We start from the raw sequence: 25,798 nt of genomic DNA, 5'->3' as shown, positions 1-25,798 counted from the left end.
TAACAACTTTGTCTGAAAATATTCTTTTAATGGCTTGTGCAAAATAAATGAACTGACAAACTGCTGCTTTGACAAAGTGTTTTTCCGCCATAGGCTATCTACAATGTCAGCATGATGTAAGCCATTTATCTAGGCTATGCCCTTTTCTGTCCTTTTTGATTGAGGCAGGTAAGAAAACAGAAGCTAAAATGGAATTGAAGAATGTCACATATTTTTGACCAAAAGTGTCCGGTAAGATTTTGAAACAACCAGTGCTGTGCCAGACTAAGATCGCAAAGTTTCAGCACGACGAACCCGCTGCATGACAGTACTGCAAGCACTAGGTAGCGCAATGAAGTTGCGTTTCCGTGACTTCTTTGAATCCTGACGCCTGTAAATACAGCAACAGAGACATGACACGCCAAAGCAGCCTCAAATCCTAGGTCGTGAAATAGGGCTAGTGTGTAGCTAAGGATGGAAATGGACTCGGCGAGCAGCACATATCGTGGACTCCAACCGTGCTGTGTAAAATGAGCCCAGATCGGAACCCACGCGAAAATGGGTAGTGTAAACCACTGGTCCAGAACAGCCGGGGTCCGTGACAAAGACGAAAGACGAATCCATTGTACAGGTCCATACAAAATGGCCATTAGGGCAAACACGTCTTTGAAATAGCATTCCTTGCTGTCGCGAGGTTGTATGTGTTTAAGGAGCCAAAAAGTGCCCATGATTATGTACCCCAAGTTGACCAGGCAGTTAAACGGCATAGCCAGAAAAGCAGGGAGCCATTCAACTCTTTTCTCTGCGTAGTGATCATAGCTCAGATCCACCAGAACGTTGTCAAATAATGCACTGTTCGCTAAAACCATGCACAGGCCAAATGGAATCAAGACGTGGCAAACTGCTGCGTGCACCATTATAATCACATCTGATATTGGCCTATATGTGATTCAAGAGGCTGAAATTGCTTCATAAAGTTCCTTTGAATGTGAGAGGCAAACGAGGACAAAGTTCACTTCCGGAAACAAAGTCATATGACATAGGGCTACAGCGTCGCTTTCAATTGGACTGATGATTTTTTTTTAATGGAATGCAATCGCGCGCGCGCACACACACAAACATACACACACACACAGCATCCTGCTTGACTTGCGGGCAATGTGACGCCTTATTAGCCTATACACAGCAAAAATCTGCTCACATTCATTTCGATGTTAAATAAAATTGACTAAAACATATCTTAAGCATGTATGGAACAGGGAAGCTAAACAAATGTAACAACCCTGATGCATTGCTGAGATACTTTGAGTGCCTCAAACACACACGCTTATAAAAAGAACAGGTTATTGCAGTTTTGACAATCCCTACTCCTAGTGAAACAGGTGGCAGAGTGAAACTGCCTGGGGCAGAGGGGAGGTGTTTGGGCAGCCAATGGTAAGATGATATAGCTGAGGTTCAGAATGCTGAGAAGAAATAAGCCATCAGAAGTGCACGGATACAAGCAGTGAGACAGAACCTCAATGGACACCCATAAATCAGAGGTAGGTTTGCTGAGATACTGAAATGTAATTTAGGCCTACTGAAAGACTGGATATAAATGAATGTTTGAATGTAAGTTATTGAATGTATTGAGCAGTAAAACATTGGCATAACCAGAACTATTGAGAGATAAGTAACATTTTAATAATTTTTGTAATTCTTTTGCTTTAACTTTAGGTTGATAACATAGAGGATTCAGCCACAGCGTCAAAAGGCTCTTTACTCCAGTCGATGCTTCAGAGACTGAGGAAAGATAAACCTTCCCGAAGTCTTGGTCTGAGATCCCCAGGGGGTTGCCTGGCAGAGGAAAGTACTGGGGGTGATAACGATCTGCAGGAATCAAGCAGGAAGTTCAACACTCATTTATCAGCTAAAAAACAGGGGAATGTCAAATATTCACCAAATGCAATTCCCAAATGGGAACGCAGACAGTTGTTTCTCCATCCCTATGCGCTGGGCATGTTGGGAAGCTCCAAGCAGGAGAGTGAAAATGAAGACCACCAACTAGGTGAGAGAGAAGAGCAGCTGCATGGTTGGAAGAGCAAGCCAAGCTTTCAAACATCACTTACTGTGTCAGAGACACAAGAAAGGAAGTCTTCCTTCGAAATTCCGATCATGTCAGATAATGAGGATTCATCACATAATCAAGACACTCAACTTTCTAACATTTCACCACAAATAAAGAAAAGTTCTGGAACTGTAGAGTCAGTCTTAGGAAATGCCCATTCACAGGACGTAATGACGGAGTACAATGCAATCTCCAGAGAGAACACAGACAGTGAAGCATATGAGGACGTGCTTCCTCTATCCAGCATGGTGGAGTCTCTCACTCAGAACACTGACAAGACACTGCCTGACCCACCTTCTGTGCATACTCACAACACACTTATCTCACATCCATCATGCTACAGGGTAAGGAAAGTAAAACTGTCTATAGATACTCCAACCAAGACAAAAAGTAGTTTGATAACATCAACACAAACATGTACAAGGAGTGGTGACCAACTACCAAATACTCTCATAAATGAGGATCAGAGTTTGGATCTAAGAATGGACTGTGAAGACATGCACAATAGCTACAGTACCGATACTGCCCAGGACCCCTCATTAAAAAGGGATGCAACTGGATCAACAGGGTCAAACACCTCCCTGGGGAAGGTGTCAGACAAGGGAAGGAACACTGCTGATAGGAAGACAAATATTACTGAGAAACTGAAGGAAAAGTGGAGAGAGAAAGGTGAAAGGAAGCAAGGGAGTGGAAGTGGCCAAGACAAGGAGGTGAGTGGCAGCAAATGCATTTATTTAGTATAATTACATGAACATTTCACATTGTTATACTGTTATAATGGGTCTACATTAATCAGTTTATGTAGTAAATGTAAACATGTAAAATATAAACAACCTCTGTATGTTGAACTAGTCTCTCTATTTGGAACCGGATCCTCTGCCTGTGGAAGAGGCCATGGTCAGTCCTACCAGCTTTTATGAGGAACAAGGACTCAGTGAGAATAAAACATGTTTACAAAGGTGAGAAAAACATGTTAGAACACTAATGTCAACTGCCTAATATACACTACAGGCCACCAGATGTAGGCCTACGTTGAAACTATGTTTAAAACTAGATGTACCGCATAGCGGTACAAAATATGACCGCCGCTCAGTCCTGTACATCCGTTCCGCGAAAATAAATCATACTTCCATTTGTCTCCATATTTTACTCCATCCCCCACTCTTGAAACTTTTGTGTATGCTTGTTTGGCATGCCTGAGTGTGTGTGGGCGGCTGCACAGAAAGTAGCCTACTGGTGCTGAAAAGGTGAATAGATTGTAGAATAGCCAAAGAAGATGTAGCATTGTTATAAAACCTTTAAAATCTCTAAACAATCACAAGTAGGGCAGTTCATCACAGTTCATCCATTGCAACTGGATTGATGAAAGGTCACTTACACCTGTAGGCTACATTGTATTTGGGAAAAGCAAAAGGAATCAGCATAATGTTATTTATTTATTTATTTATTTATTTATAAACAAAAACATCTCTGTCAGTTCCATGCCGTTTTCAACAGCTATCAAAAACAAAGGTCATTTTTGGATGGATGGATTTTTTGTGAATGTTTCTTCTTCTACATAAGATTTTAGTCATCTTTAGTTCATGTAATACTTTATTGTCAATGCACAAATTAAGTAACAGTAGTCTGAAACGTTATTGTTAATGCACAAATTAAGTAACAGTAGTCTGAAACGAAATGCTGTTTTACATCTAACCAGTGGTGCAAATAACAGACATGTCCAAATGGGCCTTGATGAAATGCGTCGCTAGACTGTTCATACACATTTTAACGGGCCAAAGTTGAAGAGCTGTTGTCCGTTATTGTTCGTGCAAATATAGGCTGATTCACATGATCAATGGCTGCGGTCAGGCTTCTGATACAATACTGAATGAATGAATGGCTATAACCCTATTACCTCAACCTGTTCTTGCACTGAAATAGTTTTTTATTTTACCTTGTCTACATTACACTTTACTCCCCTATTTGTCTATATTATTTATGCTGGTCTCTAGACCTTACTCTTGCACTGTTGCACTGTTGGACTACTTTTTGCACCTTCACCATGACACTCACTCTCTTGAGCACCTTGCCAGGCACACATAACTAAGGACTATGGCTGGACTACTGTTTGCACCTTCACCATGACACTCACTCCCTTTAGCACATCACCAGTCCTGGCCCTGTCACTACAAGCGTCTTATGCTTGATCACCCATTGGACTTTCTTAATTTAACTTATATAGTGTATTTAGTTTTTAGTTTTGTTAGTTTTCTTATCTGTCTTATCTTCTATGGTCTTTATTGTACAGTGGAGTTTAGTTATATGTTTATACTTACACTTATGTTTACCACTTCTGCTGTAAGTGCATGTTGTGTGTTATGTCTGTATGCTACCGAGACCCTTGAATTTCCCCTTGAGGATCAATAAAGTATCTATCTATCTATCTATCTATCTGATTCATGTTCCCTTGCACTGAGGTCCATGGCTAGTCTGGCTTTCACCAGACCAAGCTCAATCTTTTAAGAAATCAAAAAATAACAATAGCGGGCAGATCAGGCTGGGTTCACCCAGCCTAGTCCATAGGCACCCGATATTGTTTAATTTTCCGATTGAGATATCCACGCTCTGGCTATTCTAAATGCAAAAATGCATCAGGGAGTTATGACAAAACTGTAACTAACAAACTAACCTAAGCTACAGGTAGGCTTATAGGCCTATTTACAACATAAATTGTCAATAGGCTATGCTGGCGACACAAATAAAATCTCCTTTGGAAACCAATGGCTTACGCCACAGTATCAAGCGGACTTAAACTGCCATACCGTGGCGAAAAGTTGTAATAAAATTCACGCAGCTCCATGAGTCAAGGAAAGCGCGAATGAAGTAGCCACTTCTAAATGGGACCCACTACACAGTAGCTTAAGGTGTGTTGCTAAAGCAGCCATAATGAAATGAAGGTGTAATTGTTTGGATACTTCACACACACGTGCTTTTTAATTTCACAGACTACAACTACCAAACTGGAATCAAAGCACATCGATTCCCCTCTCACACCCTGCACGCACTTAAAACAAAATAAACAGGCGTCTCAGTCTCACGCATGTATAGGCAAAACTGTATCAGACCGGTGTAACGTTGGTAAATCTTCCATTGCACAGAATGATTTTTGTAGCACGTGCAACAAATGACAGTCGAAAGATACAATTACAGTGCTGCTATCAATTTGCTTGGTATAACCGCATTTATAGTTTTCTACAAATGCAATCAATCAAATTGGCCTCCATCACTCAACCAACGCTAACGGTAACATAGGTCCTTATTGATATTATAAGATTAACGTACCTGCAGTAAAAACCAAGCATGTCCGATAAACATCCTCAGATTTATTTCGGCTTCAAGAAGAAATGGGAATTATGTATCGGCCGTTCTAATACCGATAGTATGTGGGTGCCTGTGTGTGTGTGCATGTGTATATGTGTGCACCGCCATCTACAGGCCAATGAGTGTACAGTCACTAAATGTACACAAAACCTAATTTTTTTTAGACCCCCCCATGGATGAAATTCTACGAAACTTGGCATACCCCCAGAGAATGCCAGGTCAATCATACACATAAAATTTGGTGCAGTTCTGAACATCTTAACTGAAGATAGGGGCGATTAAAGCAGAATAATATTGCATTTTCATTTTTTACTGGGGGGGTGCAAATCACAAATGAGTGATTATGGGCCAGATTGATATGGGCCCTTGAGACCAACATACCATAAAATATTCTTCATCCTCAGTGCCACGGTTCAGGTAGTTATTTAGGAAAAACTGCTTTTTTTGCGGTTCTGGGGGCCCAGCACGGGGGGGAGTGGTAAAAGTCTAGTGGGGCTACATACCCACCAAATTTCATGTGCCCCGGTGGTTCGGTGTCCCGGGTATCATTGACCAAAAATTCAGGAAGTAGATGACGGGGAAAAATATGTCATATATGACTGTGCTTCGCTAGTCATAATAATAGTAGTATAAAATAGATAATTGTTGACATTAAAGCGTAACTCTCGCCAAAATGCAACTTAGGGTCTTTTTGTGAATGTACCCAAGTCAAACTTTCATTTAAAAGCATTATGTTGGAAACGGTACTTTTAAGCTTGATCGCATTGTAGTTTTCGGGTCAAATGCCTTTTTGAATGGGAGTCATAAGGGCACTAATATTTTGATGCATGATCGCATCAAAATCCCTGTTTTTAAAACACTAAGAAGGCTTGACACAACATGAAACTTTGATCGAAGTATCACCAGTGTTTCTACACATGAACTTGAGCATTGAGAACATTGTTTGTGTATACATAGTTTACTAAAAAGAAAGGTTTTGGATCAATAGTAGTGCCCCTACGACTCCCATTCAAAAGGCCATTTGACCCGAAAACGACAATACAGACAAGCTTAGAAGCTTCCGACGTAATTATACTTTTAAACGAAAGTTTGACTCGGGTACATTCACAAAAAGACCCTAGATTGCATTTTGGCGAGAGTTACACTTTAAGTGCTGTTGAGACACGTGAAACATGCAGATCAGACAGAAGTGGCTAAATCACCAAATGCTGTATCCCTCAAGGGCTCCCTCCCACTAACATAGGGCCTACATGCGTGTATTGTTGCCGTTCCATCTTAAAGGAGAACTCGATGTGATTTTTCACATAAATCTCCGTTTCTCCAGGTCACCGAGTACTGTCAGTATGAAATAAAAAACGGTCAGTTTTACCTATAGCCATGCAGCTATAGCGCTACACTCTGGGGGCATGTTCATGAGCCTCCATGTTCATGCCCCCAGAGTGTAGTGTTATAGCTCCCTGGCTCCTTCAGCTGTTGGCTTTAGCAACTCGCAACTCGCAAAACCGATTGTTTTGGGGCTTTCGTACTGACAGTACTCGGTGCCCAATTCACTGCCCAATTCTAACATATACCTATGCATAGATAGGCTAATGTGGGACACTAAACAATATTTGTACCATCATCCTTTTTTTGTACCTACATCCTTTTTCACTAAAGATTCTTAGTAGTAGAGCGGCTACAAGGCCAATTTGGCAAGAATCGTGCAAATTATGATACAAGCATCAAACTTGGTAGGTATGTGCTTATGGCCAATACAATCAAATCTACCTGATTGGCCACTTCAAATGTTCCAAGATGGCCGCCAAAAAAGACCCCAGAAATTGATTTATTGAATAGAATTGACCTAGCAAATTATGATACAAGCACAAAACTCAACATGTATGTGCTCAAGAGCAATACAATGAAATCTACCTGATTGGCCACTTGAAATGGTGGCCATTTTCCAAGATGGCTGCCAAAAAAGACCCTAGAAATTGATTTATTGCACAGAATTGTCAAAGCAAATTATGATGGACGCATGAAATTTGGCATGGATGTGATCAAGACCAATACAATCAAATCCACTTGATTTGCTACTTGAAATGCTGGCCATTTTCCAAGATGGCGTCCAAAAAGACCCAAGAAATTAGCAAATTTCAAATGTGCAAATTGCAAATGTGGTGTAAATAATTGTTCACTCTCCTTAAATATGTTTCCATAGATGATGAAGTGATACAGATATTAAAAATGTTCCACAATGACAAATAAGCCACTTATGACACACAAATAGCATGGTGATAACATGCTAATAATGCCCGTTCTTAATGTCAATGGAGGGCGTTGCGTGATGCCACCCCCCCAAACAAATAAAATGGTTATGACATGCTAATAATACAATGACACTAATAACGGCAATTCATGGTTTTCTCGATGTTGCCTATAAACAAAAGATGCGTGCACACCAGAAACAACCTCAGCTACCAAGTAGCCAAGGTCGTTGAAGAAGCTTTGTCATGAATTCGCTTTTTTCGCTCTGGACGTGACATTGACATGTTTGATTAGCTAATCACATAACGGCTCTGGCTTGTCAGCCTGGGACATTTTAAGATAAGAGCATTCCAATTGTTTTTTGCCGAACCGCTCATTACCATCATATTAGCTGACTTTTAATTGCTAAATCGCTTAATCGCTCTGGTCGCCCAGATTGGTTCGCTCCCGGCGAATTCACGGTCGCTTTATTCGCTGACTATTCGCTTATTAACAACAAATAAGCCCCTTATAACACACTGATAACATGGTGATAACATGCTAATAATGACAATTCTTGATGTCAATGGAGGGTGGTGCGTGATGCGATACCATTGTGGTAATAATATGCTAATAACGGTAATTTATGATTTTCTCGATATGGGCGTTTAAAAACCCTAATAATGTGCTAATGGTACTAACGGTAATAATATGGTAATAATGTGCCGCTCACTATAATTTGTGCTCTCTGCGACTGTCCCCACAATTACCCTAGAGTTAGAGAACAAGGCGACCAGAGTGAATCAATCAGCAGTTGTCCAATGTCCGAATAACCTCAGTGGCTGGTTTAATTCAGATAGTTTTGGTCTAAATATTGTAAGGATAGAGAGTGATATACAGTACATATACTCAAATGTAAAATGGCATATACAGTGTAATTTGTAGTAGGAGAGTAGGCTACAAAGTAGGGCAGTAAGAACAGACAGGAATATTATATATGAGGCATACTAGCATATAAGTGTTCTGTGTAACCACTCTGACTACAATCGCCAGGCCAGATATTGGGAATCCTGCTGAATGGGGTTGGATGAAAGGAGATGATACATGGCAGGTTTGTTGGACAACTTTGCATCCAATTGCAGCCAGCTGTCAGGAACTCACTAAGTGTTCATGCAAAAAAGGTTGCACCCATAGATGCAAGTGCTTCCGTTTGGGGCTTTTGTGAACAGCACTATGTGGTTGCACATGTGAATAGTAGATGTAGAGCACTGTTACAGTGACTCAATTAATCCCAAAGGGTGAAATGTTGATGGTGTTTTCTTAAAAACACAATTGAAAAATTGCTCACATTTGCTGTGAAATGGACTATTATTTTTCCATGATGAGATACTTACAGCCATATTGTTCTTCTTGGCATCCAAGTTCTTTGCCGTTAGTTACCAAAAAAAAAAACATGCTCTGTTATCGCCTGCTCTGGTTGTACAGTCGTATTTTAGATAGGCAAGTTGGTGCACGAATGTCAGTCCTGATGCTGTTGCATACGCTCTCTTCTATTGTCCCTCAGTGAGATTTCTAAGATTAATTTAGCCCTTCCAGGGTTTGTAGTCTTTGTACATAGTTCATTTGTGAAACACTGAATCTCAGTTATGTGCCTTTTTGCTTGATTTTTGCTTGATTGAATTTCCAATGACTTCATCATAGAAGGAAACAGAAATGTAGTGAATGTTAACATTGATTTGGGCCACATCTGCTAAATTAATTGCAATTAATGAAGTTCTAGTGTCTTATTTGGTGGCCATCTTTAAAAATGGCTGCCATATTACATTTTAAAGTTGCAAATGAGGTGGATTTGATTATATTGCTCTTTAGCACAAACACACAAAATTACATACTTGTATCATCATTTTCTTGCTCACTTCTGGGCTAAATTCAGTCTTTTGGCGGCCACATTGTAAAATGGCTTCCATTTCAAATGGCGAGTCAGGTAGATTTGATTGTATTGTTTTTTTAGCACATTCATGCCAAAATTCATGCTTGTATAATAACTTGATAGCTTGATCAATTCTGTGCAACAAATCCATTTCTATGGTATTTTTTGGCGGCCATCTTGGAAAATGGCCGTCATTTAAACTGGAAAATCAATTAGAATGTATTGTGTTTGGCACATACCTGCCAAATTTCATAGCTGTATCATAATTTCCTTTGTCAATTCTGTACAACAAATCAATTTTTAGAGTTTTTCATGGTGGCCATTTTGGAAAATGGCCGCCATTAAAAATGGCAAATCAGGCAGATTTTATTGTATTGGTCTTGAGCACATACATGCCTAATTTCATGCTTGTATCATAATATCTTTGGTCAATTCTGAGCAATAAATCAATTTCTGGGGTCTTTTTTGGCCGCCATCTTGGAAAATAGCCGCCATTTCAAGTGGCCAATCAGGTAGATTTGATTGTATTGGTCTTGAGCACATACCTGCCGAATTCCACGCTTGTATCATAATTTGCACGATTTTTCCTGTAGCTGCTCTACTATAGTCTGTTGGTCTATACTGATAAGGCATTCCATGTAAGTGAAACTCAACATCTCTTCTTAATTTTGGCAGGAGCTTTACGCTTTGTGGTTTTAAGCTGGATCTAGGTTCCATGAACTTGATGGACGAAATGTTTACAGGAGATGAGTGGTCAAAATACCTACCAGTCCAAGAGTGCCCATCCCAGGAAGTGGACATTGACCAATCACAGACTAGCAGTGTTCATACTTGTGATGACAATGAAATGTCGGTGACTGACAACCTAGATCATCATGGCTTAAGGTCAAAGAGTGATTCTGGAAGTACCCATTCTTGTGAGAATATTGACAAAAAGGGAATTATAATAGAAGGAGACCAACATGATCCAGGAGTGGAATCCAATATATATATTTATGCCATACCAACAGAGAAAACGGACAAACCACCAGAAAATAAGACCAATCCCAGCAGTAATCAAGAGGAATCAGAAGACAATTATGACTATGTGGAATACATGTTTCCCATGCCCCCATACTGGAAGAACTCTAAACCTCTCCCTTCCCTGGACTTCTCTGTCATAAGGGTAAGGAACAAAAAAATCTTACCTCAAATTTTGTAGTTTTACAACATATCTACACTAACAAAAGAAGGGATAATTAAAAGTATGGTAATAAACAATACATAATAAGCATGAGAACATTTTCTGTGTTTAAAACAACACGCAAATTGAAAGACACTGTTCAATGGTAGGGCTCGGTTGAGCAATATGACCTTTACATCACTTGCATGAACACTGTTTGTAATGTTGCCCCCTGCATTATAGTCACAAGAACTACTGGACAATAGTATGCTTAAGACTCGAATCAGCTTGGGAAAAAAGAGAAAACATCGGCCACCGGGCAAAAAAAAGAAAGGTGAGATATGTGAGGGAGAACATCCATGTCACAGTAGTAACTAAACACTCATATGCTATTCTCACTCACTGTCCTCGCTCTCTCTCTTTCTTGGCAGAGAAACCGAGTTCTACGTTCTACAACATCCCTTCCTCTGTGCTCCAACCACCCCAGAAGCTCTTGCCTTCTTCCCACTCCCCCTCCCCTCAACCCACCGTCTTCCCCAGCTCAGTGTTCTACACCCACTCATTAACTGACAGCCAAGAGAGCACGTCATCGCAAACACTGGGATCTGTGGCTGAGAAGGTAATCATTCAGTCATTTCTGTACTTTTGGCTCAGACACACCTGTTCGTTATTGTCACTATAGATCTGTGTTGCCCCTCTCTTTCAGACAAAGCCCAAATGGAAGGGCTTCTTTCCTAAGACAAAGGGAAAGTCAAAGCATTGATCTTCCTCTGTCTTCCTTCACAAAAGTGGAATGATCTGGGGAAACATGACTGTCCATCCAATAGGAAAAATGGAAGAGTGTATAAAGTGTACAAAAATGTACTGGTGGATAAAGGCTAGGAATACAGTGATACACACACACACACACACACATAGAAAACAAGAGGTATAAAACAAAGCATTTTCACTAGGGCTGTCAAAATAACTGATTCATTTCGATTTATTAATTTGAGAAAAAATAACTGATTGAAATAAATAACACAGATTAATCGATTCTGTATGACCTTTGACCCCGATCCGTTGTAGTCAGTAACAATTAGACTGTAAAAAGAAGGAGAGAGAAGAAAATGTGCTGCCTAGATCATTGATTGGAATATTTACTTTTCAAAAACGGCCTGATGGTGTTGATAAAAAAAAAAGTGTTGATTAAAATAAAGTCCTCTAGCCTAGAAATCTAGACGCACCCTAGCAGCAGAAAATTACATTTGCTTCCAGGGCTAGTCTAGCAACTCTCCGTTGGCTTGTGCGCTCGAAAAATTAAACTTCTATCAGGCCAATCAAATCGTGTATAGAGTCGTTAGGCGGGCTTAACATAATGATTGATGGCAGAGTTGCAACGGTTTGGCTTGAATTCCCTGCTACTTGAAAACAAAGAAGATGGATGTTGCTGTTGGCAAACGGTGTGACACGAGTTAAGCTTTTTTTAAGTTGGCAAAAGTTTGAACTAGCCAACTAGCTCCGCTGGTGGGAAAACGCATGGGACTCATAGCGCTGTCCTATTGCGTGCAGAGGGAATTTGAAAGACAACCGATTATCCCGCCCCTCGGACTGAGCACTGCGAACGGTGAGTGCCCAGACCCTACATTTTAATGTGGGTCTGGCTCGTCAGGCTAAAAGTCCTCTGCAATGTATGTGATAAAAAAAACTTCTTCCCGAAGCACTTGAATTTATTTCCTCAGCATATTAGGTCATATCATAGATTATTATGACCATTATTAAAATAATAATAAAAGAGTTTTTGAACTTTAATGTCACTAATGCTGATTATTCAATGATTCATTTGAATTTAAATATTTAAAATACTTTCACAGCAAAAATCATATATGCGATTAATTTAGATTAATTAATCACAGAGTATGTAATTAATTAGATACATTTTTTTAATCGATTGACAGCCCTAATTTTCACATATTTGAATTACAAAATGTGTTTTGTTCAAATGTACTGTATATGTCAGTAAAACATTAAACTAAAAGCAGGAAGCCTTTGCTTTTCACATGACCAAAATGGTTCAAAGATAAATTTGTATATGTTGCATGGCTTCATACAAATAACAAACACATCTTTTGAATGTATCTGTCCAGTAACACGCCTTACACGCAAATTAAAGGTGGGATCAGCTATTTTAATCCACAATACTTTTGCAGTTCTCAACCACAGCAATCAACATACACTTTGTATAATAACGTAGTGTACACTAAAAAAAAATGATGTAGTAATCTAATGTAAAAAAAACTGAACAAGGAAGCATCCAATAACCAGGACAAGAGCCTGCCTGTCAGCACTGACTGCTAGCCAGAGCAGTCAAAGTTTGTGGGGAGAAACTTGAGAGAGAAGAGAATGGATGCATTATGTTTCAAAATATTAACATTTACTAATGTCTATACAGTTTATTGATTGGACTTGAGTGGTAATCATAGTTACAGTCAAGCATGCCAGCAATAACTTTTAATAGGCATTGCTAATTAACCAGTGAGAATGTAGAGTGCATGCTATTTTGTTAAATGCTACCGTCCAAAAGATCGGACAATGGCTGTTCTATGTAATCTTATGATACATGATATACCTTTAATGACACTATCAATGGTCTCAAACAAAAATGTAAAATATTTTTGTGGGCATTCACAAACCAATAATTTTAAATTTCTTTATTGCTATAGTAGACAAGTAAATGGGCAAACAAACAAACAAATATTTTTCACACTCTATGCTAATTTGAGACTGAAATACTACATACATTTTTTTGTTAAGCAAACCGCCCCAAGGAAAAATCCCCAGAGTCATTTGAGTCCTTTTCATCCAGCCTGATGGTCAACTGACTTTGCTCTCTGGTCCGATACATGCCATCTATGGAGGCAGACCTCTCAACTTCAGCCTCTGTAATCTATGGTCGGGATAGGGTGCAGATAATGGTCAGCATGGGCATGAAAATAAATGATATGGAGAAAATAAGTGATACACATAATGTAAATGCCCACTTGATAATATTTAATATTGTGTTAAGCCTAGCACAATTACAAGTTCCTAACAACATTGCACAAAGACATACCTCTTCAAATTTTTTGGCCTTGTATTGGTCAGCTCCCTTCAGGAAGTTTAGGAGAATTATGTCACAGAGTACAGTTCCCTGGTAAATTAAAGGTAATAAAATAAAGCACATTTTACTTTACAGTTTTTTCTGATCGCTTAAGCACATTTTTTGTAACTATGGCTTTTTTTGCAAAACTCTACACACAAATGGCAAAACCTCTCACCCAATCAGCAAAACATTGTAGTTCTCTTGCAAAAGCTAACACACCTTGCTTAACTCTTCACACCTTCGTAAAAATGGTGTTTTCGTATCTAACAGTAAACACAAGCCATCACAATAGTAAGCACACAATGTGCCAACAACACACTGATGGTATGAATAAAAAACACATCTGGCTTTTGCTTTCTCTGCACACGGTAGACTATGTCAGTTTGAGGTCATGCTTTTGTAATAGTTCTGTAAACATACAGGGATCCAAACTTCAAGTATTAGTGTTTACGTATTTACACACATCAAAACAAACACAAGTGTGTTTTTCCAGTCAAAACACAAAATAGCATTTCACTGAGACAAAACAAATCAGTCTACATCGGGTCGTCTCTCTCAAAATTCTGTCTACATCACATGCAATGTCCTAGTCCAAGGCACCGGGAAAAATATATTCTGGAATGACGTATCCAGGCCTGACATGACAATATCCCCACATGTAGACTGTTTTTTTGTCTGTAAAAGGGCTATTTCTTTCTCTTCTCACTCTTCCTGCTCACTCCATTGTACCCATTGTACATTACCTGTGGCTTATTTATAGTGCTTAGGCTGATTGCAAAGTGAACTAATTATCTAAAACAGTTTTCACATGAGAAAGTGTGCCAGAGAGTTGGCAAAATAGTGTAAATAATAGCCATTGTGCCTACAGTTGTGCAAAGTGTGTGTTACAAAATTGCAAACTGAGTGCAAAGCAGTGTTTGTGCTTTTAGTTTTGCGAACTCAGTGAGTGGTTTTGCCATTTGTGTGTAGAGTTTTGCAAAAAAAGCCATAGTTACAAAAAATGTGTTTAAGCATTCAGAAAAAACTGTAATTTGACTGGACACATCTGCACATTTCACTTTAATTTGATTGGACAGGTCTGATTGTAATGCATGATCATGTTGTTATGTTGGTAAGAAAGAGGAAGATAGTACATACCACACCCACAGACGTGAAGGCTGCAACCATGTTAATAAGAGTAGGGATCATGTCGAACTTCCCTGCCTTCAAAAACCATTATACAAAATCTGTTAACACAGATTTATGAATAGTATAAAACATGCATGCACACAGATCCACACAAACACAAGCACACATAAGTAGCCTACACACATACAGTACACACACACATGCACGGTGCCTTCAATATGACTCACATTTCCATTAACTATCACATCAAATCGAATGGCATAAGCTTTATATAAAGTGCGGTGCTCTGTTCCATTCTCCGTCTTGTAGTACTTGGCAAACCTGAAGAATACAGAAAAAAACTAACTTGAAGGATGAGGTTTTGCTGATTGACCAAAGAAGCATTTAGTGCATTAACCTTGTGTAATGAAATACTGATTCATTTGTTTGATATAGTACTTACAGGGAACAAGCTTTTAGATTTAGTATTGCTTGGTGAGCTATTATTTTAACAGCCTGTTTAAATGAATGAACTTGTCATTAGTTGTTGAAAGTGTTTTAATGGACATTCAGTTTCAGAAACATCTTTAAGTTTTACTGCAGTGCAAACATTTATTTCACCTTATCTGTCACACTATATCTAAGTCTAAGAGCTATTCCAAATTTCAGCTTGAGTCTCATTTGTATATGCACAAATCCATGATATTGTAAAGAAATGCCTAAACCCATATCAGTTGATTACTCAGTGGCACCAACACTCCCAAGAAGATCGACTCTGCGTACTTAACTCCTAAAACCTGTCAACTAACCCTAATAACGATAGCCTTAGCCTAATCATATGTCACAGCAACCCCTATCCTAATCTAACCCTGACACCTGGTCAAAGTAGTTGAGATCATCATTCAAAGATCATCAAAATGTCAACAGATGGTGAACAGCAATTTGCAAACATAGTTATCGTTAGATATACAGTAGATATAGTGTAACCAAAGCAACCAGTTCCAAACATTCATGACATACTGTGAGATCTCTGTGTGAATGATTTTAATTTCTATCTGAAGAAGTGAAGGTGTGTTTGAAAAAGACCTAGCAGCACCTGAAATTGTATCCGGGAGACACATTATTCTGTTGTGACACGGCATCTAGACGGGTGAAGGAGTATGTAGGGTTGCATTCATCTTCAGACTTGTCCAAGTCACAGACCCAGCCGATCTTTATTCCAATCACCCCTCCCTTAGACAGAGAGAGAGAGAGAGAGAGAGATAGGGAAAGAGAAAGAGAGTAAATGATAGATGGGAAAGGCACGGAGGTTAAAGACATATGTGGTGGAATGAAATGACATATAATGGAAGCGGAAAGAACAGTATGAGAGATGAGAATAGAAGTGACTCTAACTTTGTCGGCCAGAATGGAGAGGTTCTGTTGGGCAAATCGAAGCACATCACCCACTTTGAATATGGGACAGTATCTCTGGTGAACTGGATCAAAATTACACGATTTAATGTACTTGTCGGTAATGTTGAGCAAGATATTACCCCTGAGGAATGAGCAATAGAGAAAGAATGGTAAAGATAGAAAGAAAACATGCTTATGTCAAGACAATGGCATTTATGTTAATGATGGAAAACATGGTGATGTCTGAATTGTGATTTTGTGTGGTATTAATGTTATATTAAGATAACATAATCTAGCTGGTATTGTTTTTAATATGATGACTTACTTTGTGCTTTCTCGTAAGATCATTTTGACTTAATTGAATAAAAGTTTGACTTATTATTGTCATATCAAAACAAATTTGCTTAACGCACTGGCAGCCAAATTTGCTTGTTTTAACTATTTTACTAACGATTTACCTTAATATAAGATTAATAACACTTGGTTAGGGGTCATTCCACGTCAATTCAACCAGGGCCCACACACTTAGGTCTCAAAAAAATCTGAAAAAATTACCAGGTGTACCTATGTTACCCAGGAGACACACTGTAAAATTAATTTTATGTAAGATCAATACTTTCCAAGATACAGACAGTTTTACGGGGGAGGGGGGTGTCGATTTTGTTCGGCCTCTTTTCTGAAAATGAGAACCAAAATTATTTTTCAGACTTGTGAGGTCTGCTATTCAGACCCTGAAGTGATTTATTTTCTGTTCATTGCTTTTTGTCAGAATGTTTCTACTTATCTCAGTAAGGAAAATAAATCAAGAGCCTATGTTGAGTACAAATATGTCTTCTGAAGGCCTAAACAGAGCCCAGCCAAAAACTCCAATAAAATTTTGATCAACTTTGAGGGACAGCTATGACCATGCAGGATCATCCAGACCAAAAGTGACGGTTTAGTGGTTTAGATGGTTTAGTTCTTGCGCTGTGGCCTTGTGAACTTTGACAAAAAAAAGAGGCCGAACAAAATCGACACCCCCCTCCCCCTGTAAAACTGGCTGTATCTTGGAAAGTATTGATCTTACATTAAATAAATTTTACAGTGTGTCTCCTGGGTAACATAGGTACACCTGGTACTTTTTTCAGATTTTTTTGAGACCTAAGTGCGTGGGCCCTGGTTGAATTAATGTGGAATGACCCTTAGATAAGCAGTTTGTGCAGTTTATGGGAGGCACTAACTTGGTAAAGTTGAAAAGGGGAAAGCGAATGCTGTTCTTGATGAAGATTGTAAAATTTTCCACCTCCATCATGGGTGTCCTGTGATAGAGACATACACAATGTTATTCCCTGGCCCAAAGTGGTGCTCACATAGTGTAGGAATGCATGCATACAGTATATATATTCCGCACCTGTTGAAATATATACATGCATGAGTTCCGGCTATAACTTTTGAACTACATGACTTACAAATACAAACTTGATATCTTTTTCAGCTTAATTGATCATGGGGAATACATTGGAATGTTAATATTTATGACCCGGTGCATCTGGACCACTTATTCCTCCAATTCTAATATGGCCGCTGTCCAAAAAAGCAGTTTCGGCTGTAGTATGGGACCTTACACCCCATTGTTTGTGCAAATTAATCTACAAGCAACAAATTTGCCACGGATTCAGCTGAGGGAATAATGAAATGATTTAGCCAGGCCGCCCAAGCCAGTGGTCCCTGAGACCAACATGGCAGCCAAATCCAAAATGGTTGTCGCCTGAAAGATATTCGGCTATAGCTTTGGAGCCAGATGCGATACAAATACAAACTTGATGTCTATTTTACCTTTTTTGATGATGGGAAACCCATAGGAATACTTACATGATTATGATTGGGTTTATCAGGACCCCCCAAATTCCCTAAATTCAATATGGCTGCTGTCCGAAAAAGGGTTTTGGCTTCAAATTTTGAACCAAATGCGCTACAAATGAGGATGTTGTGTCTATTTTTAGTTTATTGACCACAGAAAGTCCATTGGCATATTTTATATGTATGCTTGTGTAAGTCTGGAACCTGTATTCTTTTCAAGACTTTGGTTGAAAATCTTTTTTTACCACAACTTTGAAGGTTATTCTCAATGTGGATTAATTTCCTTATAAAAATGCTTTCAATGTACCACAGGTGAATACATTTTGAAATGTAATCATATAAGAAAGAATAAGAAACAATTATTATTGCAAGGCAATATTTATAATATGTCAAATTGTTAAAAAGAATAATATAGTCAATTTGTCCAAAACTCTTCAAAGGTTTGCTTAGCATATAAAAAAAAACAGCAATAACATAAAAACAACAACAGTGAATTATCATGGTCTCTCTCATGTATTTTTGCCTGAAGAAGACCCAGCAGGTTCGAAACGTTGCCTGTTGTGCATTAAATATATGGGAGTCAAAAGCAGTGTTGCGGACATTATATTTTTTCAAAGTAAGTTTTAATTTGTCCTGCACCTGCCAGAAGGTGGGATGTGCACACAATAACTGTTTGCTCTCTCATGAATTCTCATTCTCATGGTCTCTCTCACAATTGTAGTCATAAGAACAAAACACTTATGGAAAAAAGTTCACCTGATTAGGAAGGAAGTTGGTAGGAAAGGAAGTAGTTGGCTAAACACTGTTGTTGATCATCTTCTGAGACCACAGGTGACCACTACATGGACCCATTACAATTTGCATACCGTCCAGAGGTGGGTGTGGAGGATGCCTTAATCTACCTGCTTCATAGAACACACTCTCACCTGGACAGGGGCTGGTAGTATTGTGAGGATCATGTTCTTTGATTTTTCAAATGCTTTTAACACCATACAGCCTATGCTGCCACGTGACAAGCTTTGAAGGATGCAAGTAGACACCTCCACAACTTCATGGATTACTGATTACCTGACTGACAGAGCACAGGTTGTGAGAATGAAAGGGTGTGTGTCAGTCAGTCGCATAGGAGCACAACAAGGGACTGTGTTGACTCCTTTTCTTTTCACACTGTACACCTCAGACTTCCAGTACAACTCTGAGTCATGTCACCTGCAGAAGTTCTCAGACAGTTCACAGACTGCAGTTGTGGGGTGTGTCAGTGATGGTGAGGAGACGGAGTACAGGCAACTGGTGGACCACTTTGTGACATGGTGCAGAAACAGCCACCTTGTCTTGAATGTGGCTAAGACAAGGGAAATGGTGGTGGACTTTCGTAGGGCCAGGCCTGAGCTAAATACCATTTCAATACTGGGTGAGGAAGTTGTTGAGAACTACAAATATGTGCGTGTTCTTATAGACAATAAACTGGATTGGAGGTACAACACTGAGGCTGTATACATAAGTATATATACTCTTTTGATCCCGTGAGGGAAATTTGACTCTGTATTTAACCCAATCCGTGAATTAGTGAAACACACTCAGCACAAAGTGAACACACAGTGAGGTGAAGCACACATTTATCCCGACGCAGTGAGCTGCCTGCTACAGTGGCACTCGGGGAGCAGTGAGGGGTTAGGTGCCTTGCTCAAGGGCAATTCAGTTGTTCCTACTGGTCGGTGTTTGAACCGGCAACCCTCCGATTATAAGTCCGAAGCGCTATCCAGTAGGGCCACGGCTGCCCCAAAGAAGGGTCAGAGCAGACTCTTATTTTTTGAGAAAGCTTAGGTCATTTAATGTGTGGTCATGGTAAAAAAATAGTTTTCATCTGTAGCTTATTCGGTTCAAAAGTTGTAGTCAAAACCCTTTTTCGGACAGTCACCAGATTGCATTTGGGGACTTTGAGGGTCCACATATACCCAATCATAAATATATATATATATTGTGTTTCATATAGCCAGAAAAGGTGAAATATTTATTAATTTTACATTTGTATCTCATCTGGGTCAAAATATGCAGCCTACAGTAATCCCTTTTCAGGTGGTGGCCATATTGGATTTGGCAGCCATCTTGGTCCCAGGGGCCACTGACTCCGGCATCCTCGCTAAATCATTTCAGTATGCCCTCAGCTGCATCCATGCCAAATTTTGTGCTTGTAGATAAATTGGCGAAAACAATGGGGTGTAAGGCCATATTGGAATTGGAGGATTAAGGGGTCCAGATATACTGGGTCATAAATATAAACATTTATATGTGTTTCCCATGATCAATTAAGCTGAAAAAGACATCAAGTTTGTACTTGCAGCTCATGTGGTTCAAAAGTTATAGTCGGAACCCTTTTCGGGCAGCGGCCATATTGGATTTGGCTGCCATCTTGGCCCCAAGGGTCGCTGGCTGCGGCGCCCTAGCTCAATCATTTCAGTATGACCTGAGCTACATCTGTGCCAAATTTGGTGCTTGTAGATTAATTGGCGCAAACAATGGGGTATAACTACAGTCAAAACTGCTTTTTTGGACAGGGGCCATATTGGAATTGGAGGATTAAGCTGTCCAGATATACTGGGTCATAAATATAAACATTCCTATGTGTTTCCCATGATCAATTAAGTTGAAAAAGACATCAAGTTTGTATTTGTAGCTCATGTGGTTAAAAGCTAGTCGGAACCCTTTTCGGGCAGCGGCCATATTGGATTGGCTGCCATCTTGGCCCCGAGGGTCTCTGGCTCCGGCGCCCTAGCTAAATCATTTCAGTATAACTTGAGCTACATCTGTGCCAAATTTGGCGCTTTTAGAAGAAATTGCGCGAAACGACCTATTTATGTGCTTAAGGCCCCCCACTATCCAGCTTCCCATCTTAATCTTACTTTGTACATTTATGACATGCATAGCATCAACTGCTGAAATGAATAGGGGTGGTGCCTCATCATTCTCTCCAGTTCAATGCACTCAATAACATTGAAACAATAAAACAGAAAATCCAATAACAACATTGGATAGCACAGTATAATATCACTGGGTAGTTCACAGTTATCTTCTTTCTACTGTGGTCATTATATCTGTGTACAACCAGAATCAGGAATTGCTTTGAAAGACATTCAATTGAATGAATGAAGGTATTCAAACTATTCAGGGAGATGAGTTGATTACACAGATGGTCATGGTCAGTCAGAATAATGGATGGACTAAAGATAAATGAACAAATAATGTGTTGACCAGGTAGGAGTGGGACATATGAACATATAAAGATTAGTAAGGAGACAGACACAGACAGAAGCTCAGATGAGCAGACTCACATTTTGACCTCATCATTCTCAGCAGGACACCAGCCTTTGATCTCACAGGATTTGTTCTTTCCATTGAAGGGCACACACTTGCCGGTCAACACACCTGGCAGAACAAAAAGATAATCTGATTTTCATTTCTTCCTTTCTTTACTTTATACGTCTCTTTCTATTCAAACAGTCATGAGTAACCTTATCACCTTTTATCCCAAAACACAAACACTAAACATTGTGATTATCCTGTACTGAGCATAAGTTGTTGGATTTATTCAAGCAGGAGTTATCCAAATTGACGTGTTACATGAAACTCCCACAAAGAGCTCAGGGAAGAGTGAATATGACAATCCATGGCAGAAAGAGAGAGAGAGTGAGAGTGTGTGCAAGATACAAGTGCAAGTGCAAGATATGATCAGAGGGAAGAGTGGGTTACTGAACTCTTGAAGAAGAGAGAACCCTTGTTTAACCCTCAGTAGAGGTTGGAACTGATGTTACATTTTTCGTCAGAGAGAGAAAACAGTAAAAGCTGAAAAAGGGTTGAAATTGTCTCACCATTACTGGGCGACCTTACATTTTGGCACATTTCATCATTGCTGCAGATATATTTTCGTTCTTTGGGGGACATAAACTGTGGGGACAGAGTTGGGAGGACATCAAAGATGAAACATCCATATGAGCAACATTGCAAAGGATGCTGAAATAAACTGAAATGTTAGTGATTCAGTTACTGTCTGTAAACACTAAATCTACAGTAAAATCAGATTCACAGCTATCACAGTACTCCTATAGTTTTTACAATGATCTCACTAATTATGTCACAATGCAACTGATGGTGTGTCAATATTTGAAATATATATAAAAATGTTTTATCATGAAAAAAAGATAAAGATATTTAATTTCCCATTTATTCATGCAAAGCATGTTGATATGTGGGTCATTGACAATGTGTTTTTATAATAATCTTTAAAAATGGACAGAATACATTTTTTGAAGTTGGAAGAGTGTAATTTTTTCCCTCAAATACAGTTTTAGACTATATTTGCAATTTCATCACCCAAAAAATGTCAGGTGGCGCAACCAAAAGTTTCTAAAAAAAAGGCCCAAAAAAGCCTTTTTTGGCAAGTATGAGAGTGTCTACAGTGCTTAACAGATTATTATTTTGTAGTTGACCTTGGTATTAAAAGTAACTTATGAATATGTTATTGTAGAGAGGTATTTTGGTTTTCCAACATCCAACTTTACATTTAAAATATTAATAAATACTTTACAAATTCAAAAATATATTGTTTAATAGAATACACATTTTCAACAATTTCTTCCCTTTAATCTATTATTTCTTGGTTTAAATTGGTATTTTACCTGCACCACCTGACGATACAGTTGCGCCAGCTGACTTTTGCTAATTTCAAATTATGCAGGCATCTTCTTGGACATCTATATAACCTTTTCACTTTTCTAAAGGATATGAAAGACATTAATCAGAAGCACAAAACCCGTTGCCATTGACAGCGGTGATTACTTTGCCGGTGGTTATATAGATTTAACAGACCTCCGATCGTTGGGAAGGCCCATTCATGTGAATGAAACTTTCTGCAGCACTCTGAAGAGCCGTGTAATAAATTAAAATAACTTTTTCTTAGTTTTATATTGGTTGTAACACCTGACCATGTAAACTGTATGATATGCACATTTCCAGACAAATGTTTTTTTTACATTTTCCAAACAGTTTAAGAGCTATTAAACTAGTAAACATTGTTTATTTGAAAGGTCTATTTTAAAAATTATAACCCCATATGTATTTATAATTTCTTTACCTTTTAAATTCTATATTATACTTTTCACATTAATTAATTTGCTCGGACGGTTGTGCCACCTGACATTTTGGGGGTTTGAGATGACAAAACATAAAATATATATAATTTTTATGATAAATAAAAACAATAACAAATTATACAGGTTTTGTAGAATAAAATTATGCTTGTTATGAATAATTTAAAATGATTTTAAACTGAAGTAATGGACTCGGACACTGAAATCATGTCACATCATTGACCCATATATGTGTGTGTCGGTCTGCTGTTCCAGCTGTGTGTGTAAGCGCACCTGTGGGCACTGGCCCTGCACCTGGTTCTCTGTGGTTATGAGCTTGGTGATGAGACAGAATACAGAGGCCCCCTGGGAGGAGACAGAGCCAATCCATGTCATTTCATACCAGAATCAGTCAATCCATGTCATTTACATCAATCAGATCAAAACCAGTCAATCCATGTCATTTGCATTAATCAGATCAGTATCAGCCAATCCATGTCATCTACATAAATCAGACCAGAATCAGTCATTCCATGCCATTTACATCAATCAGGTCAGGCAACTCTTATTCATACACCTACGCATCCACACAGTTCCATCTGGTTTTCTGTCTGCATGCCCACACTACATTAAACATGGTACTTTTACCAGAAAGTGGTGGTGTCATGGTTACAATCAATACATATTTAGCCTCATTATGCGAGGATTATAGTCATGAAACACAAAGGACTTGAGGTATGAGAAGCAGAGTGTTTCAGAGCTGTATTACCTGAGTTGGGGTAACATAGTCTGCAACATCCATAATGTGGTTATTGTACATGCCAAAGCCCTTCACCTTGGTCATGACAGATGACTCAATGGCTGAGTCTCTTGTTTGGTAAGCCTTCTCATGCATAAACACCCAACTGAGAGGATAAATCAAATAGATTGGGTTTGAGAGAGACAAATAAGAGACAATAAGTAGAACGTTTATGGTGAAACACTAAACAAGAAATCCTTTCTATTATTAAGGACACGCCAATTTTCAACTTAAATAAATAATTGGAAATCAGTATACAATACATCCCAGACCAAATATTTGTATGATGCATTTCTCAAACACAAATAAAAGCACATGCTTCTGGTACTGACCCAATGAAGTAGGTGATGATGAGGAGCTGGACGACACGGTTGATGATGCCAATAGTCCAGCTCTTGACCACCACAGACTTGGTGGTCTCGTAGGTGAAGAAGTCTTTGACACAGCTCCCTATCATCCTGAGATCAGTGGGGAGAGGGTTGTCTGCCGTCCTCTTGTGAATGGTCTGTCCAAGTGTGTGTGTGAGAAAGAATATCTACAAAATACCCTCACAGTGCTTTTTGTCCAATCCCCTGACCGTCTCTGTAGATCACTTAAAACTCTCCAAACTAGTATATTTCCATTTTGAATTCCATGCCCAGGAAGAAGAACAAGATATCCCAACAAGTCATGAGAAGCATTTGTTATTGCCTGCACTCCCTTTCTGTTTCTCTCTCTCTTTGCTTATCTAACAATTTCTCCACCCTCTCCCATGTTCTCCTCCTCTTCCTTTCCCATCTAAATAGTACCCTCCCCTTTCTTAATGACCCTACCCAGTAAAACAGTGACACTTACCAACCTTATGCATGTCATCTAAAAAAACCAACAACATACATAATTGTAAATCAAATCTCCACTTGTGCCCATTACAGAATGAAATTTCACACAAATCTGATGCCACTCAACACCACCGCCTCCTTCAACCTCTCCTCTCCAAAATGCCTCCTCAAACTGTATGTTACATCTAAGTCGTTATTCCAGTTAACTAATGGACATGCTATGTAGAAGGGAAGCAATGACAAGCCGTAACTAATGACTCCCAGGGGCCACATGTGGACCTGTATACCCATTTAACAAGATCAATAACCTGGTGCCTGGTCCGCATAGAAAACATCAGAGTTCACAATGTGCCTGAATAAATACACTGCCTTCTCAACATTCTATGCATGCGACTGTGCTTTAACATACAAACATTCTCAGACACACCCACACACACAGACGCAGGGACACAGATGTGCTTGAGCACTTTACATCCGATTGGTACCCTGGAGGATTGGGCCTAATGGAGGAAGACTGAAAGCTGTAGTGGCATGATAAGGCACCAATCTCCTCACACTCAGTGCAGTGAAGTGCCTGCAGAGGGTGGGGGACTTCACACAGATGGCTATCGGGGCTATGATGATGATGATGTGCAAAGAACTTCTCAATCCTTATTAGATTCCACTTGAAACAAGAGCCTGCAAAGAAGAGGGAAGAGAGGACAAGAGGGTGAGTTAGTAAGAGAGAGAGAGAGAAGTGGGGGCGGCTGTGTGTGTGAGACAGTGAAAAAATTATCTTGATTCAAATAGATGATACAGTCAGTGTGTACACTGGAAGCCTCTGTCACAT

At 39.2% G+C, this 25,798-nt stretch overlaps 3 protein-coding genes across 4 annotated transcripts; 1 reads left to right on the top strand and 2 right to left on the bottom strand.

Moving 5' to 3' along the window:
• Window positions 1–7: 7 nt before the first annotated feature.
• On the bottom strand, window positions 8–968 carry tmem187 (transmembrane protein 187). The gene has a single exon (XM_076293940.1). It carries the CDS (start codon window positions 894–896, stop codon window positions 135–137), a length of 762 nt encoding a protein of 253 aa, XP_076150055.1. The 5' UTR covers window positions 897–968; the 3' UTR covers window positions 8–134.
• A 375-nt stretch (window positions 969–1,343) lies between these two features.
• LOC143133945 (uncharacterized) lies at window positions 1,344–25,242 on the top strand. 2 transcript variants are annotated; one of them, XM_076293935.1, is made up of 7 exons: window positions 1,344–1,520; window positions 1,696–2,796; window positions 2,939–3,045; window positions 10,281–10,770; window positions 11,011–11,101; window positions 11,199–11,386; window positions 25,063–25,242. In XM_076293935.1, the coding sequence occupies exons 1-7, from the start codon at window positions 1,500–1,502 to the stop codon at window positions 25,156–25,158; spliced, it is 2,094 nt and encodes a 697-aa protein (XP_076150050.1). In that variant the 5' UTR covers window positions 1,344–1,499; the 3' UTR covers window positions 25,159–25,242. The 2 variants fall into 2 exon arrangements, with proteins under 2 accessions (XP_076150050.1, XP_076150052.1); XM_076293937.1 differs by lacking the exon at window positions 25,063–25,242 and adding an exon at window positions 11,474–12,175 and having other exon boundaries at window positions 1,345–1,520.
• Window positions 13,556–25,030, bottom strand: p2rx3b (purinergic receptor P2X, ligand-gated ion channel, 3b). Its single transcript, XM_076293938.1, has 12 exons — window positions 24,484–25,030; window positions 24,122–24,257; window positions 23,647–23,718; window positions 22,096–22,171; window positions 21,559–21,652; window positions 17,611–17,688; window positions 16,391–16,532; window positions 16,092–16,228; window positions 15,244–15,337; window positions 15,026–15,091; window positions 13,859–13,936; window positions 13,556–13,693 (listed from the first exon to the last, which is right to left on the bottom strand). The coding sequence occupies exons 1-12, from the start codon at window positions 24,606–24,608 to the stop codon at window positions 13,556–13,558; spliced, it is 1,236 nt and encodes a 411-aa protein (XP_076150053.1). The 5' UTR covers window positions 24,609–25,030.
• Window positions 25,243–25,798: the final 556 nt, after the last annotated feature.

Source organism: Alosa pseudoharengus, unplaced genomic scaffold (genome assembly GCF_046254945.1).
Source record: "Alosa pseudoharengus isolate Yale_2024_CS ecotype anadromous, Long Island Sound unplaced genomic scaffold, YU_APseudo_1.1 YU_APseudo_1.1_scf_2, whole genome shotgun sequence".
NCBI lineage: Eukaryota > Metazoa > Chordata > Actinopteri > Clupeiformes > Clupeidae > Alosa > Alosa pseudoharengus.
The sequence above is the reverse complement of the archived record's forward strand: the minus strand, read 5'-3'. Positions and strand labels throughout refer to the sequence as shown.

Excerpts from the sequence above, each read along its gene's own strand:
- p2rx3b (XM_076293938.1), bottom strand. The coding sequence starts at position 24,608 with ATGATAGGGAGCTGTGTCAAAGACTTCTTCACCTACGAGACCACCAAG. Across the intron at positions 24,258-24,483 it reads ATCATCACCTACTTCATTGG|TTGGGTGTTTATGCATGAGA; the intron begins GTCAGTACCAGA and ends TTATCCTCTCAG. Across the intron at positions 13,694-13,858 it reads AGGCCAAAAAATTTGAAGAG|ATTACAGAGGCTGAAGTTGA; the intron begins GTATGTCTTTGT and ends TCCCGACCATAG.
- tmem187 (XM_076293940.1), bottom strand. The coding sequence starts at position 896 with ATGGTGCACGCAGCAGTTTGCCACGTCTTGATTCCATTTGGCCTGTGC.
- LOC143133945 (XM_076293935.1), top strand. The coding sequence starts at position 1,500 with ATGGACACCCATAAATCAGAG. Across the intron at positions 3,046-10,280 it reads AATAAAACATGTTTACAAAG|GAGCTTTACGCTTTGTGGTT; the intron begins GTGAGAAAAACA and ends TAATTTTGGCAG. Across the intron at positions 10,771-11,010 it reads TGGACTTCTCTGTCATAAGG|TCACAAGAACTACTGGACAA; the intron begins GTAAGGAACAAA and ends CCTGCATTATAG.